This window comes from Mirounga angustirostris, unplaced genomic scaffold (assembly GCF_029215605.1).
Source record: "Mirounga angustirostris isolate CCGP_5_RB_7025 unplaced genomic scaffold, mMirAng1.0.hap1 SCAF_13, whole genome shotgun sequence".
Lineage (NCBI taxonomy): Eukaryota > Metazoa > Chordata > Mammalia > Carnivora > Phocidae > Mirounga > Mirounga angustirostris.
In genome coordinates, this window is record NW_026991721.1 from 8,824,580 (window position 1) to 8,841,637 (window position 17,058).

The following is a 17,058-nucleotide window of genomic DNA, read 5'->3' on the forward strand; positions in this document are numbered from 1 at the left end:
CTGTGCACACACACCTGGACACACACCACACCTGTGGCCCCACGCCTCGACACGCCGCTGGGTGTGTCCTCCTGTATCCCCATGTGGCCCCACACACCTGAGCCCCGCATCTGTACACATCTATCCGCACGCCGTGCTCACGCGTACACCCGGCCCACCCTCCCACGGGGTTTCCACACCTACCCACTTACCGGCACAGAACCACATGCATACTTGCCTCTCCCTGGCCAGGTGCCTTGCCTGCAGCTCTGGCTCATCCTGAACTGCACCATGGCCTTCTCTGAGCTCATGGACCGAGTGGGCAGCAAGGGCCCCTTCCAGTTCCTGAACACGGTCTTGCTCAGCCTCCCAATCCTCTGCCTGGCCAACCACTACCTGCTGCAGATCTTCACAGCTACCACGCCGGCCCACCACTGTCGCCCGCCCCCCAACGCCTCCACGGGGCCCTGGGTGCTCCCCAAGGGCCTGAATGGGAAGGCTGAGACGTGCCTCCGTTTCAGCTATCCACCCAACGCCAGCCTGCCCAACGACACCCAGGGGGCCACCGAGCCGTGCCTGGATGGCTGGGCCTATGACCTCAGCACCGCGGCCTCCATTGTGACTGAGGTATGCCCAGAGGCGGCCCTTCTTCCTCGACTCACAGCACGCAGCCCACACCCTGCCGCACTCAGGGACGGGAGAACAGGCTAGGCTCTAGTCTCCCTAGGACTGGGACCGGAGGACAGGGCGCTGGGCAGGCAGAGAGGAAGGACCTGGGTGCAGATGCAAACGAACCAGCAAGTTCAGTTTCGTCGCGTTTAGAGTTGTCAGCGCTCCCGCAACACGCAGCCCATTCCGTGACAGGCACGATGCTAAGCTCTGAGGACACAAAAATGCACTGTCCCAAATACCACGGGGTCCACAGCCCTGCGGGACGGAACTACCACATAAAGAAATGTAAAATTACAACTTCAAAGTACTTAGGGCTGTGACCTTAGACTAGGGCCACTTAGGACTGGGTGTGGGGACCGGCGGGGGGCGGGGTCAGGCTGGGGAGGCAAGTTCCCTGAAGAAGTGGCCCTCGCTCGAGCTGAGATAGTTCGAACTTCGAGATAGTTCGCCAGGCAGGAAAGGAAAAGGAAGGAAATTCCATCTTGTTGGAAGGTCCCAAGAAGGGAGGGTGTGGGGAGGAGGGACCAGCGCATCCCCCAAGCCCCCAGAGTTACTCACGGGTTCACCTGCCATGTGTTCGGCCCTTTACTTATTTCCTGATTCTTCCACCTGCCATCCCTGGGACCGACAGAAGTAAATCTGACCCTCGGATGAACTGACAGGCCACTCAGGAGACCACGGTGATGGGGGAGAGGAGGAGGAGGAAGAACCAGGAACGAGCATTTAGGGAGGATCTGCAAACTGCCAGGCACATTTTGGTGCTTTGCAGACGTTGTGATTCTCACAGCCCTATCCCGTCGAACGTGATTTTAGCTCCTTTTACAGATCAAAAAGAGCAAAACTCAGAGAAGGCAAGTGAGGGTCCAGTATCACACAGCTGGTCAGTTTTGGAACTGGGATTTAAGGTGAACACCCCTAAGAGGCACAGAGAGGGATAGATGTTTACAGCAGTTGGAAGGAGGAAAGAGGGACGAACCACAGGATTCTAGGGAGGCTTCCCGGAGGAGGCGTGGCATCTGAGCTGGGAACAGAGAGGCCACTGTCTTCATTCTCCCCTCAGGGACCATGAGCCCCTCGGGATGTTGCTTCTGCCCCATTAGGAGAGCTGCATTTCCAAGTGTTTACCCTGCCCCAGGGCTGCACTGGGCGTGCTGAGGGTGAGGGCTCTTGGAATCCCAGGCGACAGCACGCGGAGCCTGGTTCCACAACTTTCCCAGGATTTCCTACGCTTAGGACCTGGCAGAGGTGGAATTTGAACCCAAGACTCTCTGTGTTCCTAGTCTGTATAACTGTTTTTCATGTGTTTCATGAATATTTATTTATACATAAAGCAGGTACTACGTGCCAGGCCCTTGTTCTAAGCGCTTTAGAAATATTAACACTTTTAACTTTGCTGACAACACTGTAAGGTAGTTAGTATTATAAGCTCATTTTTTCAGATGGGACCGGAGAACCGAAGCATGGAGGTTAAGGAGCTCGTACAAGTTCGCACCACAAGCAAAGGGGCAGATTCAGGATCTGAGCAGAGGCATCTAGCCCCAGAGTCATGCTCTGAACTATGACACTCGCTGACTCTCATACCCCTGGATTATATTATAGTTGCTTCTCCTCCTCGTGCCAAGCTCAGTGCCCGAAATGCAGCAAACGAACACTTACTAACAACTACATGCCTACTATTGAGGACAAAGAGCCATAGTCTACCTGCTCCCCGCCTGCCCTCCAGGAGCTCCCCTCTAGTGAGAGACAGAGCCACCCCTCGAGGACTGCTGGCGCCATAATGCAATACACATGCTTCCTGAGGCCGAGATCTGCAGCTGCTTTGCTGCCTCCCCAGCAGCTAGAACAGAGCCTGGCCCAGAGGAGGCACCGCGAAATCAGTATTTACGGAGTGAATGGATAGGAGCTTTATACCGTCAGAGTGCTCTGGGAGCCCAGGGTCGGGGCATCTAACCAGCCTGGAGGGGGGCCCAGGAGGGTCAGTTGGAGTCAGCAACGCCACACCGGGTGTGACAAGGGAGACAGGAAGCAGGCAGGTGGAAGTGGGCAAGCGTGCCCCAGGCCAAAGCAACAGCGTTGGAGGGCGCAGGGGGCAAATGCACGGTTATGGGAGCAGGATGAGAACAAAACCGTCAGGACTGCGAGAGACAGGGGAATCCTGGAGGGGCGAGCCATGGAGCGCGGAGGCCACCAGACATGGGGCCGGAGAAGAGGAGGGCCCGGCTTGGAAGCTAAGGGGAGCGAGTAGCCTCTGTTCCAAGACGATAGAGAGCCATCGAAGGGTGTTGAGCAGGAGTGTGGTGCGTTCAGATCACCCTCCAGGGATGGTCCCTCTGACTGCAGGGTGGAGAGTGGCTGGTGGAGAGTTCTAGTCCAGGGGCAGGGAGACCGGTTAGCAGGTTGCCACTGGGATCCAGGGAAAGGAGGATGAGTGGAAGGGACGGTGGGAATAGATACCAGAGAGTTTAGGGAGTCAGAATCCATGGGACTTGGGGACCCAACGGACATGCAGGTGAGGGACAGGGAGGGAGTCAAAGATGTCTCAATACCTATAAAGTTTCCAAATGTATGAGTGACTTGCTGTGCACCTGGCCCCTGGGAAATCGGAGAGGAGGAGTGAAAGCCACCGTCCCTGTCCTCTGAAATCACGGAGCTAGCCGGAGAGACAACAATGGTGCAGGGAACAGTGACGTACCCATCATCCCTACCCCTTACTTTGTGCTTGCCCCGTGCCTGATGGCTCTAAGCCCCTGGCCCTTATTAACGCCTTCGATCCTCACAACAACCCAGAGGTTGACACCTTAATTGTCCCATTTGTACAGAGGAGGAAATGCAGGCACAAGTCCCTGGCCCCCTGGCCCACGGCCCCACCATGTTTCATCAAAGGTGGAGCTGGAGTTAAAGCCGGGCAATGAGGCTCCTTAAGACTAAGCCCACCCACAGTGGATCCCTCTGACCAAGCACCCTGTGGCCCCAGGAGGCTGGCGGCTTCCTCCAGCACAGGGAAGGTGTCTCTCCAACCCATCCTTTTTTTTTTTTTTTAAGATTGATTTATTTATCTCAAGAGAGAGAGAATGATTGGAAGGGGCAGAGGGAGAAGGAGAGAGAATCTCAAGCACACTTGGCACTGAGTGCAGAGCCCAACACAGGGCTCGATCTCACCACCCTGAGATCACGACCCTGAGATCATGACCTGAGCCGAAATCAAGAGTTAGGCGTTGAACCGACTGCGCCACCCAGGCGCCCCTCCAGCCCATCTTTCTCATCCCTGGGCCAGGTGCATAGTAAGTGCTCAGCTAATGCTGAACGAAGGTTGTGTCCCCGTCAGAGGCCGACAGGCGGGACTCAGACCCTGCTGACTGCTGGAAAGTGGCTTCCCTCCAGGGAGCCTGGCCAAGAACAGAGGTTGCAGGTCTTGTACTTGGTCAAGCATCAGTTCACATCTGTGCCATCCAGGTTCCCAGACATGATGCCAGCACTTGGGGTGGGGGGGGGATCTGCATCCCAACAAACACAGGGGTTCACCAGTCCTCAGAGTACTGTACCCTTTCCTGGGTCAGGCATGAGGGTCAGGACCCATGCGAGGGGTCCCTGCCCAGCCAGGAAAGTGTCAGTGGCCAGAGCCAGTGAGGTGCTGGTTACCAGCACAGCAATTTTTCTGTTTCTGGCTGTATCGGGGACAAATCTGTGCTCCATCTGCTTGGGGTGGGGCAAGCGGGGTTCAGGTCCCCATGAGGCTGGGGTAAAACAGTGGCCCAGCCTTACCTAGAGGTGGGTCGCTGGAGCGGGGGCAGGGTCTGGATGTGCCAGCCCCAGGGCAGAGGTTGGTAATAGAGGTGCGTGGCATCTGGCAACCGGCTCGGTCCAGGTGACCCCAGTTAGCAGAGGCCGGGGGCCACCCCCAAGATGGACAGCGTGTGATCGTGAGCCAGGGTCAAGCAGCAGAGTTCATATCCTGACTCTGCCCTTTACTAGGAATGTCATGAGGCCAGAAGTCTTGGTTTGCTCATCCGTAAAAGTGAGGAAGAGAGCAAGGGTGAACCCGACAGGAGACCATGCAAGGACCGCATGGGCACAGGGTCCCTGCGGAGCATTCAGCTAATGTCAGCAGCTGCTGGGGCTGTTGTTGTCACTATTATGGCTAATAGACGTGTCCTGAGATTAGAGGGGTTGTCCCCACCAGAAGAGTAGGGGTCCCCCAAGAAAAGGGGAATCAGCTGTCACAGCCCTTCCCAGTTCACCTGGGCCCCCATGGCTTTACCAGACTCCACGGCTTGCACCTAGCCCTCCCCTCGTGGAAACGACAAGCCTGGGTGCAGGTCCCAGCTCCATCCCAACAGTCAGTGACCTGGGGTGTCAGCCCTCCTCTCCACTTCTGTCCCCACATCTGTAGAACAGGATAATAAGGAACTTCCCTCCGAAGGAGGAGGCACAGGTGGGAGGACCATGCCCGTGATGTGAGTGAGCACAGCTAAGGGTCCAGCCGGATTGGAGAGAGTCTCCCTCCCCCTCTGATCCCCTAAGCCTTCCTGGCAGAGGCGACCACACATTCCTTTCTCTGAGTTCAGCAGAGATAAGGTTGGAATTTTTCAGAAAGAGCTTTACTAGGAAATTAAGAGGGAACAAAGGCCTTTCTTTCAAGTCTGGAAAGTGTGGGGAGCATGGATTGTGGGTTCTGGGTTCCCTGGAGAGGAGCTGTAGCCCATAGCTCCCACACCACTGAACCTCAGCCCTGTGGGTGCCCAGCTCAGTCTGAGGGTCCAAGTGGGCTTGGATGCACAGGCTGGTCCCCCGAGGCCCCTGCAATTCTTCTCTGGCCTTGAGCTTTCCTGTTCTATCTCCAGGGCCTGAAGGGCTGGCACCATGATGAGAACAAGGACACGATGACAAGCGTAAAAGCAGAGAGGAACACACAGCACGATGTTGTCACTGAATCTAGCGATAGTGCAGACCCCATGTGGCCCAGCCTGTGCATCAAGTCAAAGGAACATAAACCACATTCTCAACACCTTTGAGACCAACCAAGCCTTCAGTTATAGGTTTTCTTAACAAGGCCTTCTCAAGGGTTTTTGCAGCTAACCACACCACCAAAGCATGCCCAAAATGTCTCTAGGTATCTTTCCCTCCCCCCCAGAATTCCAGGATGCCTTTAAAAAATCTCTCCAGTTCTCTCTATGTCTGGTTCCCTCATGGCCAGGTGGAGAGGAATCCCTTTCCCAATCCCCTTCCCATTACCACCTACCAAACCCACAGGTATTTCAAACATACAGGAATCACACAGTGTATCTGTTTCCTAGAATTTCCATAACAAAGTACCATAAACCGGGTGGCTTAAAACAATAGAAATCTATTGTCTCACAGTTCTGGAGACTAGAAGTCCAAAATCCAGGTGTAGGGATGCTCTCTCCCAAGGCTCTAGGGAGGAATCTTTTCTTGCCTCTTCCCATTTCTGGTGGTTGTCTGTGATCTTTGGCGTCCCTTGGCTTATCCATGCATCCCTCCAGTCTCTGCCTCCAATGTCTCATGGTGTCCTCCCTATGTGTCTGTATCTTCTCTTCTTACAAGAGCACCAGTCATATTGGGTGGAGGGCCCAGACCTACCCCAGTATGACCTCATCCTAACTAATTGTATCTGCCACATTGCTATTTTCAAATAAGGTCACATGCTGAGGTACTAGCGGTTAGGACTTCAACCTATCTTTTCAGGGGACACAATTCAACCCCTAGCAGTTGCATGTCCCAGATCTGAGCCCCATGGATTTGTGTTAATCGGCAGGGCAACCCTGGCCACAGTTTTATCATCCGTTTCAATGAGTTTTATTAACCATAAAATCTCTGGGAGCAACTAAGAGTGCATTTGAAATCCAAGATTTTTTAAATATCTAACCACAAAGCGCTTCTTCCAAGATTTAAACCCCCATTTTACCATCCCCTAGTAGACAGTTTGCCCTAGAAGTTTTTCCAGTGTGATTGTAAAATTTTTCCAGTCCTTCTTGCTAACATGTGGTTATAGAGTCTACAAATATAGCCTAGACACTCTCCAACCTGACATACGCTCATTCTGGCAAAGCAAAACTGTCCTCCATGTAGTATCTGGAATGTGGACCCTATGACCTCTCCTTTAGACATCAGCATATCTTAACCACTAAGGTTCTCCATTTCTCTGTTCTTTCTATGGAATGCTCATTCCTTCAATCCCACAAATATTTACTGAGTGCCTACTATGTGCCAGGCTCTGTTCTAAGCAATGGAAGTACAGTTGCGAACAAAACAGATGAAACACTCTACCCTCATCAAGATGATAATCTGAGGGAGAAACAAACACACAAAAAGGAACTATGTAGTATACCTCATGGTAAAATTGCAATCAAGAAAATAAAGGGGGATGGAGTAATGTAGACAGCTGGGAGTTACAATTTTAAATAGGGTGGTCAAGGAGGTTCTTGTTGAGAAGATCTCAAGGAGGTGAAGGAGCAAGCCAAGCGGCTATCTGGGGGAAGAACATTCCAGGCCAAGGAAATACCATATGCCAAGACTCTGAGGTGCCTGACATGTTTAAGGAGCAGCAAGAAGACCAAGTACAGTGGAGTCCATGGGGGAGATAGTAATAACAAATGAGAGCAGAGAGGTAACAGGAATAAATCTGCTCATTCTGCAGGAATTTATGGGTCATTATAAGGATTTGGGCATGTTTTAAACATGAGTCAAAGCCCATTCTAGAAATGGTATTTCCTGTACATTGCTCAAATTTCAAGTAGAAACTGGCTTGTGACCATTATTCTAATGCGTACCTCACCGCAAGTAGTTTGTAGAAATCAGGACCTGGCAGATCTGGTCTCAGTGGAGAAGGGCAACAGTCTTAAACTAATCCAAATGGGTCTGACACTGACCCTCTCAGGATCCAAGCAGAATGATTTCTTGAGGCACTAAATAACATGGAGGCTGGTGAGGGGGGGAATCAAATTTCCATTTGCAACCTCTTGTGGAATGTATCAGGATAGGCCATGTTGCCATAACAAAAGAGTCAACGGTAATTCAATGGCTTGTGGGGCATAGAAGTGGTTCTCTTTCTCATGCAATAGTTAAGGTGGGAATTTCGTGTTGATGGACTCTGCCCCATAGGGTCATTCAGGGACCCAGACTGACAGCAGCTTTGCCATCTTCAACACATGGCTTCCCGAGTTGTTCTAGTTGTCACTCTTCCCATCAACAGGAAGGGAGAAGGCATTCCAGTCCAGACCAAGGCTTCTCTCTTAATCAAATGATGTGGAAGTAACAAGCATTTCTTCCGCTCACATTGCACCATCAAGAACAACATGACCCCACTCAGCTACTGGGTCACCTGGGAAATGTGCTGTTTACTGTGGAAGGGGGAGGGGGTGTGAATGAATTTAGGTGGACAGGAGGTCTTTACTTTAGATTTTCCTAAAGGAGCTTTCCACAGCATGCCACAATGTACCAGAAGTCTCTCTAGACACCCTCTGGCGTACTCCTCCTCACACCCCCTCACTTCCTCCTTCACCCTTTACCCTCCCCTCATGCCACACACATACCAGGCAGCCTCCCTTCTCAGCCAGAAGAGCTCACTGGGTTTGCTGGCCATGCTGGGCCACCCGGAGGCAGCCGGAGCACCTGGAGTCTTCATCCACCCCATCCCCCTCACTTCCAGCAGAGGACGTGGAAAGAGCTCCCTGGGATGTATGGTTCTTCCCCCACACTGTTTCACTTCCAAAACATTCTTGTGAGGCATTTCTAGTTAATAAAATTCTCCACTTCATTACACAAGTAGTTCAGGACAGCTAGACAAAGGGTGTGTGTTGGGGATTAGCAGGAGATTAGGCCAGACAGGTAAGGCAGGGGCCAGAGCATGAGGGCTTTATAAATCTGTGTTAACAGCGCTTTCTCTTTACCCAAAAGGCAGGAGGAAGCCAGTGAGTGCTTTAGGCAAGACAGGAACCTGACCTGAGTGGAGTTTTAGAAAGCCATTCATGTTAGCAGGGGAAGCACAGATAAGAGGAACTGAAATCGAAGGCTGGGAGACCTGTCTGAAGATCATCACAATAATCATCAGCTGGCCCCAGTCTCCTTATCTGTAGCATGTGGATGATGATGATGATAGTCATGCCCCAGCATAAGGTTGTTGTGGGGACTGAAGAAGTGAAAGCTTGGGAAATGCTCCCTTATAGCAGGGCCTGGTGCATAGTAAGCCCTCCATAAAAATCGGCCGTTATTATTAACCTTGCACTAAGATAGCAGTGGAAATAGAAGAATCCAGATTCCAGGAATATTCAGAAGTTAGAAACTGGAGGGTGGAATGGTGGTGCACTGGAGAAGGATGAGGCAAAGGAGGGGCTCCCAGCCACTGAGATTGAGGAGTGGGTGACAAGTCTTGTTGACTCTGAGGTGACCGTGAGACATCATCCAAGTAGAATTTCCAAGAAGGCAGCGGACTCGACTGGTGTCCAGGCCAGAAGAGAGGTTGGGTTGAAGATATGGATTGGCGTCTTCCTCATAAAATAGAAATTGAAGCCATAGGAGCAGGTGACGTTTCCTCAGGAAAGTGGATAAAAAGAGAGGACGATCCAGAAAGAGCCCTGGGGAATCTTTAAGGGATAGAAAGAAAGGAGCCCATGGAGGAAGAGGAGGAGTGGTAAATGGAGAGAGGAAGCCCAGGGGGAGGGAGAGGTCAGCATCAGCAATGTGAGGGGCTGCCGAAAGTCAGGGCACGGCAGGCTACAGAAGGTTCCAGTGGGCTTAGTGAAAAGCTCTCTCTGGAGAGCACGGTGTCGGTGGAGTGGCAGGGGCAGACGAGCAATGAGCGGGAGATGAGACCAGGGTGACAGCAAGTATAGCTTCTCATTTGAGAGATTCAGCTTGGAAGGGAAGGGAGAAACAAAGTGAATGTGGACTGGAAGGAGTTTCCAAGAAGGAGAGATCTGAGAGACAAAGACAGAGGATGTGGGATGGAGCGAGGTGTCAACCATAGAGCAGTGTCCCCGTGGAGGAGAGGGAGAGACCTAGGCTGCAGACCGGCCCTGACCTTGCCCGGGGCACAGGCAAGCTTGGAGGGGACGAGGGCAGGAGTTGAGAACAGACCTGGAAGTGACAGCTAGGCAGATACTACAAGCCTCTGACAGGCCCCGCACGCTGGAGAGGAACTGTTATTACACCCCACGGGTCAGGGACCCAAAGAGCCCCAGGCAGACCCAAGGAGCCCTGGGCCCAATTGAACGCAGAACGGGGCTTGGGAGTGGGGTCCAGGCTCAGGGAAGTCGGGTGACGGCTCCAGGAGCGGGCAGGCACTGTGGGGCTCAGGCTGAGCATGGCTGGGAGGGCCAGTCTGGACCGAGCCAGGCTGGCACGACCTTTCTCCTGTGCAGTGGGACTTGGTGTGTGACTCCAGAATACTGAAGGAGGTGGCCCAGTCTGTCTTCATGGCGGGTACACTGATTGGAGGGATCGTGCTAGGAGACCTGTCAGACAGGTGAGACCGGGGAGCCTCCGGAGGGGACGCACGACCTATAGGGACATCCCACCTCACTCTGACCACCTATGCACCGCCCCCCAAAAGGCAAAGAGCTGAGGGAGGCAGGAAGTACTGTCCCTGTTCTGTGGCTTTGGGCAAGTCCCAGTCCCTTTCGGGGCACAGCCTTCTCCCTGCCCCAAGCCCTCCCAACTTGAGTCTTCCCACCTCCTCAGACCCTGGGGGAAAGCCTCGAGGTTTTCAGACACAGCATAGTGGCCTGTGCGGCCATGGAGGTGGGGTGCATGGACTGTTTAGAGATGGGAAGTCCCTTGACCTCTGCTCAGGCCACTAAGCTGGGGATAGAGGCCGATCACTCATTAACTTGAACCTGTAACTGCAAACCTGTCAACAAAATAGCAATTACCAGTCAGGCTCTGTCTAAAGCGGGAATTGCATGCTCGACCTAGCCCTTTGGGAGGTGGTCCAACCCTTTGCCCCAAGACCTGCAGTCACTGTCTCAGCTAGCTCACTGTGGCTAATCGGTCCTTCCTCTCCTTTGAGCTCCAGGTTTGGCCGCAAGCCCATCCTGACCTGCAGCTACCTGCTATTGGCAGCCAGTGGTTCAGGGGCATCCTTCAGCCCCAACGTCTCCATCTACATGGTCTTCCGCTTCCTGAGTGGCTGGAGCATCTCAGGCATTGTCCTGAGCACCGCGATCTTGAGTGAGCCACAGGGGGAAGAGGCAAGGGAACAGGAGTTGAGGGACCCCAGCCTGAAGCCAAGGGCCTGGCTCAACACAGGTTCCCTGTGATCTTGGTCACATAAGGTGCTGCCCCTCTCAGGATCTCAGAGCCCCCCTCTGAGCATAACGACAACAGCGATCAATACCGAGGACCCCACCCCCTCCCCGGGCCTGACACTCTGCCAGGGACACAATCCCATTCAGTCCACACACACAACGAGGCGACACTGTTGTCCTATTTTTACAGACAAGGACATTGAGGCAAAATAAGGGTAGTCATTTGCCTCTGGAAAGACAGTCAAGAGGGTGGGCTTGGAGGTGGGGGGTGCCTGGCTGGCTCAATTGATAGAGCATGTGACTCGATCTCGGGGTTGTGAGTTCGAGCCCCATGTTGGGTCTAGAGATTACTTAAAAATAATTTTTTTAAAAATCTTTAAAAAAAAAGTGTGGGCTTGGAAGTCAGACAGACCTAAGTTTGAGTCCTACCTTCCTGAGCCTTAGTCACAGCATCCGTAAAACGGGAGTGATGAACCCTTAGGATCAGGGTCAGATCAAGTAGCTGATGGGGGGTGGGCAGGAGCTGGTGCCCCTTCATGGGAAGGTGGCCCAGGGCCCAGCACGATCTTAATCTGGTCCTTGGGCTCCTCCTGCAGATGTCGAGTGCCTGTCCATCCAGATGCGGGCCATCATGTCAACTTTAATGGGTTACTTCTATACCTGTGGCCAGTTCATTCTGCCTGGCCTGGCCTATGCCATCCCCCAGTGGCGCTGGCTACAGTTAACCGTGTCCATTCCCTTCTTCGCCTTCTTCCTGTTGTCCTGGTATGTGGCCCTTTCCTCTTCATCTCCCTCCTTACATGCCCGCCGGGGCCAAACAGGGGGAGCCCGCGTCTGACCAGTCAAGACACCTCTGTCCCAGAGTCGGGAAGGGCATTCCAAGGAGGAGGAGTTAGTACACAAAGATGTGCTGTTGGAGCAGATGTCTGGGGGGCACTCAGGGGAGGAAGGGGCTAAGTTGAGAGGCAGGGCATGGGGCCAGACTGTGGAGAGCACAGAAAGCCAAGGAGCCTCAGCTTCATGTGGAGGGACAGAGAATGTCTCCGAACGTGTCTGCAGTGTGGAAAGGCCTGACCAAGCTTCTGTTGGTGGCACAGGACAGACCCAAGGAGGTGGGGATGAGAGAGAGAAGGGACGTGACTGTGTGGGCAGGGGGAGCCTCGGGGACAAGTCTGAGAGGCATTTTGAAGGACAAATCCACAGGGTTTGGGGACTTCTAGATATGAGGGATAAAGGAAAGGAAAGCCCAAACCTGGGGACCTGGGAGAATCGAGGTGTCTGGGTCAGAGACCCCAAATAGGTAAAGAGCTCACTATCATCACATCAAACCTAAGGACACACTGAAAACAGGAACTGAATCTCCGAAATGTAATTTGGTTTTTTTTGTTTTTTGTTTTTTAAGTAGGCTCCATGCTGGGCGTGGAGCCCAGTGCAGAGCTTGAACTCACCACCTTGAGATCAAGATCTGAGCTGAGATCAAGAGTCGGATGCATAAACTGACTCGGAGTGACCCTTTGCTGAGCACTTACTCTGTGCAAGGCCCTGTTCTAGGCATCCACCTAAATCATTCCAGTCCTCATGGCATCTCTGTGTGAAGGAGGCATCATTATCCCACTTGACCCATGAGGGAACTGAGGTTCAGAGAAGTCAAGCTATCCCCCAGGGTTACACAAAAAGACACAGAACTGGGATGGTCTCCATTTGAAAATGAGAATAGAATCTTCTAGAGGGGTCTGGACAATCTTGCAGAAAGAGAGGTGGTCAGAGGATCCAGGGTAGAGCTAGGGAATGTTCACAACCTGGGATGGGAGCAGACAAGGAGCAGAAAGTGGGGAAGAAAATAAGGGCAGAGGGTCAGCGGGGAACTGTCGAGAGTGCAAACCCCTTTACCCTGGGACTTGGGACAAGCCTCACCCACTCTGAGCCTCAAGATTTTCCTAGGCGAAATGAAAATAATGCCCGTCACCCAGGGTCATGGGTGCCTGGTCCAAGGGAAGGCTCACTGATTGGGAGCCACTATTCCTAATCTCAGGGAGAAGAGGACAGAGTCCAGGCCCTGGGTGCCTGTGGAGGCCACAGCCACAGCTGACCACCCCCCCAGAAAGGACTTTTAAAAATATCATTCCTTTCTCCCCACACCTCCTCCTCCTCTGTTCCTCTTTGCCTAGTGACACTTAGGGTCTGCTCAGAGCGAACCAAGCCCAAAAATACAGCCTGGAGGTGGGGAAAGTGAGGTTAGCTGCCTGCTTGCCAATCCCAGGACCTCATGCTGTGCTCCTATTACAGCAGAATTGGTCCTCTGCCCCAAACCCATCCCCTAGGTCATAATCCTAACCTGAGCCACCTTCTCAAGCTGCCCCAGGACTGCAACCCTGCTCCTTCTTCACCCCGGGGGCGGCCCAAGGAAGGCTGGAGAGGTGGATGTACAGGATCATCCAGCTATCTAGCCTTAAACATGCCGTCCCTTCCCCAGGATCCACCTGCCTTGGCCTAGGCCCAAGGCTCCTAGCTAAGGAAGATACCCAACAATAACAAGTAGCCCAGGTAGGGGGCAGAGGAGAGGGAAGGCTCTTCTGGAAGGGGAAGAAGAGAAAGCTAGAATTTGTGCTGGCGGCAGTCAGTCCAGGTGCAAAGCTTGGCCAAGTTTAAATTCCGTGAAATCTGCAGTAAAACAGCTCGGGTTTCTGGACCTCCTACCCCTGGGCCCTGTTGATGTTGATGTTCTTCCGGTCCCTCAAAAAAGGTTCTGGCATGAGGGTAGTCACTGTGACTTGGTTCTGGCACCCAGGTGGATACCAGAGTCTGTACGCTGGATGATCCTCTCTGGAAAATTCTCGAAGGCCCTGAAAATACTCCGACAGATGGCTGCCATCAATGGCAAGAAGGAAGAAGGAAAAAAACTCAGCGTGGAGGTAGGAGCCGAGAGGGACTGTAGTCTGGAGCAGGAACCCTCCTCTCACCTCTGTTTCCCTGCTCACAAGCCAACATCACATCCAATGCCCCAAGCAAAGTCCTCTAGAGATGCCTGCACCTCCTTCCCTTCTTTCTCCTGCCCACCAGCTGATCACTAATGGCAACCCTCTCTTTCCTCTTCCCCAAGGAGCTCAAATTGACCATGCAGAAGGAGATCTCCTTGGCCAAGGCCAAGTACAGCATAGCTGACCTGTTCCAGACACCCAACCTGCGCCGTGTGACCTGTTGTCTTTCTCTGGCCTGGTAACCCACCACCCCTCGCTGCCCACACCCTGGCACCTCTACAGAACAGAGGTGATGAACAAGGCTTCTGGCAGTTTCCCCTAAGGGGAAGGTCTAGGGCACCTGCAAGAGGAGTCAAGAGATTCCCTCCCTGGGCTGCCCCAGCCCAGCCCCAACCCTGGAAATAAATCTCCTGTGTACCTGCCACACACCTAGTTCCAGCCATCGGGGTCCGCTTCCTCGTCAGGTCACGCCCACCCCACCCATAAGGCAAATGCTCCAAACCCCTTCCCAGCTCACAGCTCACATCCCTGCCATGGCAATTTCCCCATTCTATGCCTCTCTGTCACTGCCCCCACTGGCCCAGCTCTGCCCTCTGGGACCCCACAGAACGAGGCTGGCCCTCATGCTTCTCCGAGTCTTCTCTTCTGTCTGACATTCTACAGCTCCTACAAAGCCCTTTCTGTCACCTGGTTCTGAGACCCTTCTTTATCCCTACGTGAATAGGGTCCAATATGTCCAGGGACTTCAGAAGGGATCCCAGGATTCTGAGAGGGAAAGGGGAGGCATCTGACCCAGGTGCACAACTTGACTCTCACCTCTCCCATTCTAGACATTAAACTATTACCCAACCAAGAGAGATCATTTACTACCTCCTTGGATCTCCCAGACTCCTGCCAGTCCTGATATTCTCTGGAGTCAATTATGTGGATCTTTGCCACCACACCCTAGACCATACCCATGTCAGACAGAACCAATCCATCCCAGCACGGAGCCCAGACACAATCTCAGAGAGCTCAAAACAGCTCTCCAGCAGCCCGTACTGATCAGCTGCAGCTGGGATAAGAAATGAAATTTTCATCATCCCTATGACCCAATGACCAGTTTGGGGAGAGACCCCAGTCTGGCTGCAGGTGCCAATCAATCACTCTCTTCCCCTCAGGTTTTCCACCGGTTTTGGCTACTACAGTCTGGCTATGGGTGTGGAAGAATTTGGAGTCAACCTCTACATCCTCCAGCTCATCTTTGGTGGGGTCGACATCCCAGCCAAGTTCATCACTGTCCTCTCTATAAACTATCTAGGCCGACACATCACCCAGGCCAGTTGTCTACTCCTGGCAGGAGGGTCCATCTTGGCTATCATCTTTGTGCCCTCAGGTGAGAAACCAGGGCTAAACCAGAACCTAACATGCCCGTGGGCATCACAGGCTGCCACAGGCTGGGAAGTGGGGTGCGTAGGACCCCAATTCCACTGGCTCTGCCCCTAATTCTCTGTGTTACCTTGAGCAGGTCCCTGCGCTCTCTGGGGCTCACGTCTCCCATCTAGAAAATGACTCAGTTGGGCTAGATGATATCAAAGCTCCTTTCCAGATCTGACTCAGCCTGGGCAAGTATGGTGGTATCTGGCCAGTGTGAGGGATTGCTCAGGGATCGGGCATGGCCTGGTGACATTGCTACAGAAGACGAGCTGGCATGGAAAAGCCACAGAGCTCAGTGCTCAGGGAAGACCCCACAACCTACGCCCACCACGACCTTGGAAAAGCCACTTTTATATAGATGTTTGTGTGTTGACAGATACACCCATATCCTTCCAAAGGAACTTGAGCTATTTTAGGACAAGTATATATACAACAAAATATGGGAGTAGGGAATGAGAGCCAGGGAAAAGCACAAATGCAGCAGGACAGCCTGCAAAGCACTAGAAATAGCAGAGGGACTATTACTCAGCTTTAAATTTATATCTGAGCTTTCCAGCAGCCAAAGCAAAAAGGGAGACAAAGTCCGCTGAGGAGGAAGAACACTCAGGTGCTCCTGAGCCCGAGGTCCATCGCCTTTTCTTCCCGCTGCAGACTTGCCAACCCTGAGGACAGTCCTGGCTGTGTTTGGGAAGGGCTGCCTATCCGGCTCCTTCAGCTGCCTCTTCCTCTACACGACCGAGCTATACCCCACAGTCATCCGGTAGGTGCTGGGCTAGGGGCTGGCCCAGCCAAAGGATACGGGGTCAGGTGGGATTGTGATATCCTCCTGCCCCGCCCAGGGGTCCTAGACCTGTCCTTTAAGAACCACACACAGGGGCGCCTGGGTAGCTCAGTTGGTTAAGCGACTGCCTTCGGCTCAGGTCATGATCCTGGAGTCCCGGGATCGAGTCGCATATCGGGCTCCTTGCCTAGCAGGGGGTCTGCTTCTCCCTCTGATCCTCCCCCCTCTCATGTGCTCTCTCTCTCTCATTCTCTCTCTCAAATAAATAAATAAAATCTTAAAAAAAAAAAAAAAAAAAGAACCACACACAGGCTGCCAATCCCTGCTCTGGACTCTCCCAAGGCAAACAGGTATGGGTGTAAGCAACCTGTGGACCCGTGCAGGAAGCATGTCAGCCCCGCTGGTGAAAATCACAGGGGAGTTGCAGCCCTTCATCCCCAGTATTATATTTGGGACCATCACCCTCCTTGGAGGCAGTGCCGCCTACTTCCTGCCTGAGACCCTCAATCGGCCCTTGCCAGAGACTATCCAAGACGTGGAAACCTGGTCAGTCCCTTGCCTCTGGTCCCACTGGAACTCCTCACTGGGGAAGCAGGTCCAGACCCAGGGCTTTTCCTGAGATCTCTTTCCCTAGGTCCTGGCGGGCAAAGAAACCAAAGCAGGAACCAGAAGCAGAAAAAGCATCCCAGAGGATCCCTCTGCAGTCTTCTGGACCGGGCCTGGACCCCAGCTGAGGACAACAGAGCCCCCTTCCCCTGCCCTCCAGAAACGAATCTTAGCCAAGTCTTCGCCTGCTTCTGGGCTCTTGAGGGCACCTTGGGGGGGCCCTGAGCAGTTCCATGCTCCAGCCCAAAGCTTTGGCCACAGGCCTTCCCATGCCCCACCCTTGTCCTCATCCTCCCTCAGCCCAGGTCTTGCCATTCTTCTGTCCAGCCCTTTCCCACTTGCCACCTTCCCCCATTGTTCCAGC

The 17,058-nt window shown here is 53.2% G+C and overlaps 1 protein-coding gene across 1 annotated transcript; it reads left to right on the forward strand.

The window, feature by feature from the left end:
* The first annotated feature begins 270 nt into the window (after nucleotides 1–270).
* Nucleotides 271–16,822, forward strand: SLC22A8 (solute carrier family 22 member 8). Its single transcript, XM_045892555.1, has 10 exons — nucleotides 271–606; nucleotides 10,029–10,132; nucleotides 10,682–10,836; nucleotides 11,510–11,678; nucleotides 13,702–13,825; nucleotides 14,014–14,129; nucleotides 15,052–15,266; nucleotides 15,959–16,067; nucleotides 16,431–16,634; nucleotides 16,723–16,822. The coding sequence occupies exons 1-10, from the start codon at nucleotides 271–273 to the stop codon at nucleotides 16,820–16,822; spliced, it is 1,632 nt and encodes a 543-aa protein (XP_045748511.1).
* The last annotated feature ends 236 nt before the right edge of the window (nucleotides 16,823–17,058 follow it).

Coding starts and splice junctions, on each gene's coding strand:
- SLC22A8 (XM_045892555.1), top strand. CDS start 271: ATGGCCTTCTCTGAGCTCATGGACCGAGTGGGCAGCAAGGGCCCCTTC. Junction 11,679..13,701: donor GCCTTCTTCCTGTTGTCCTG/GTATGTGGCCCT, acceptor TCTGGCACCCAG/GTGGATACCAGAGTCTGTAC. Junction 13,826..14,013: donor GAAAAAAACTCAGCGTGGAG/GTAGGAGCCGAG, acceptor CTCTTCCCCAAG/GAGCTCAAATTGACCATGCA.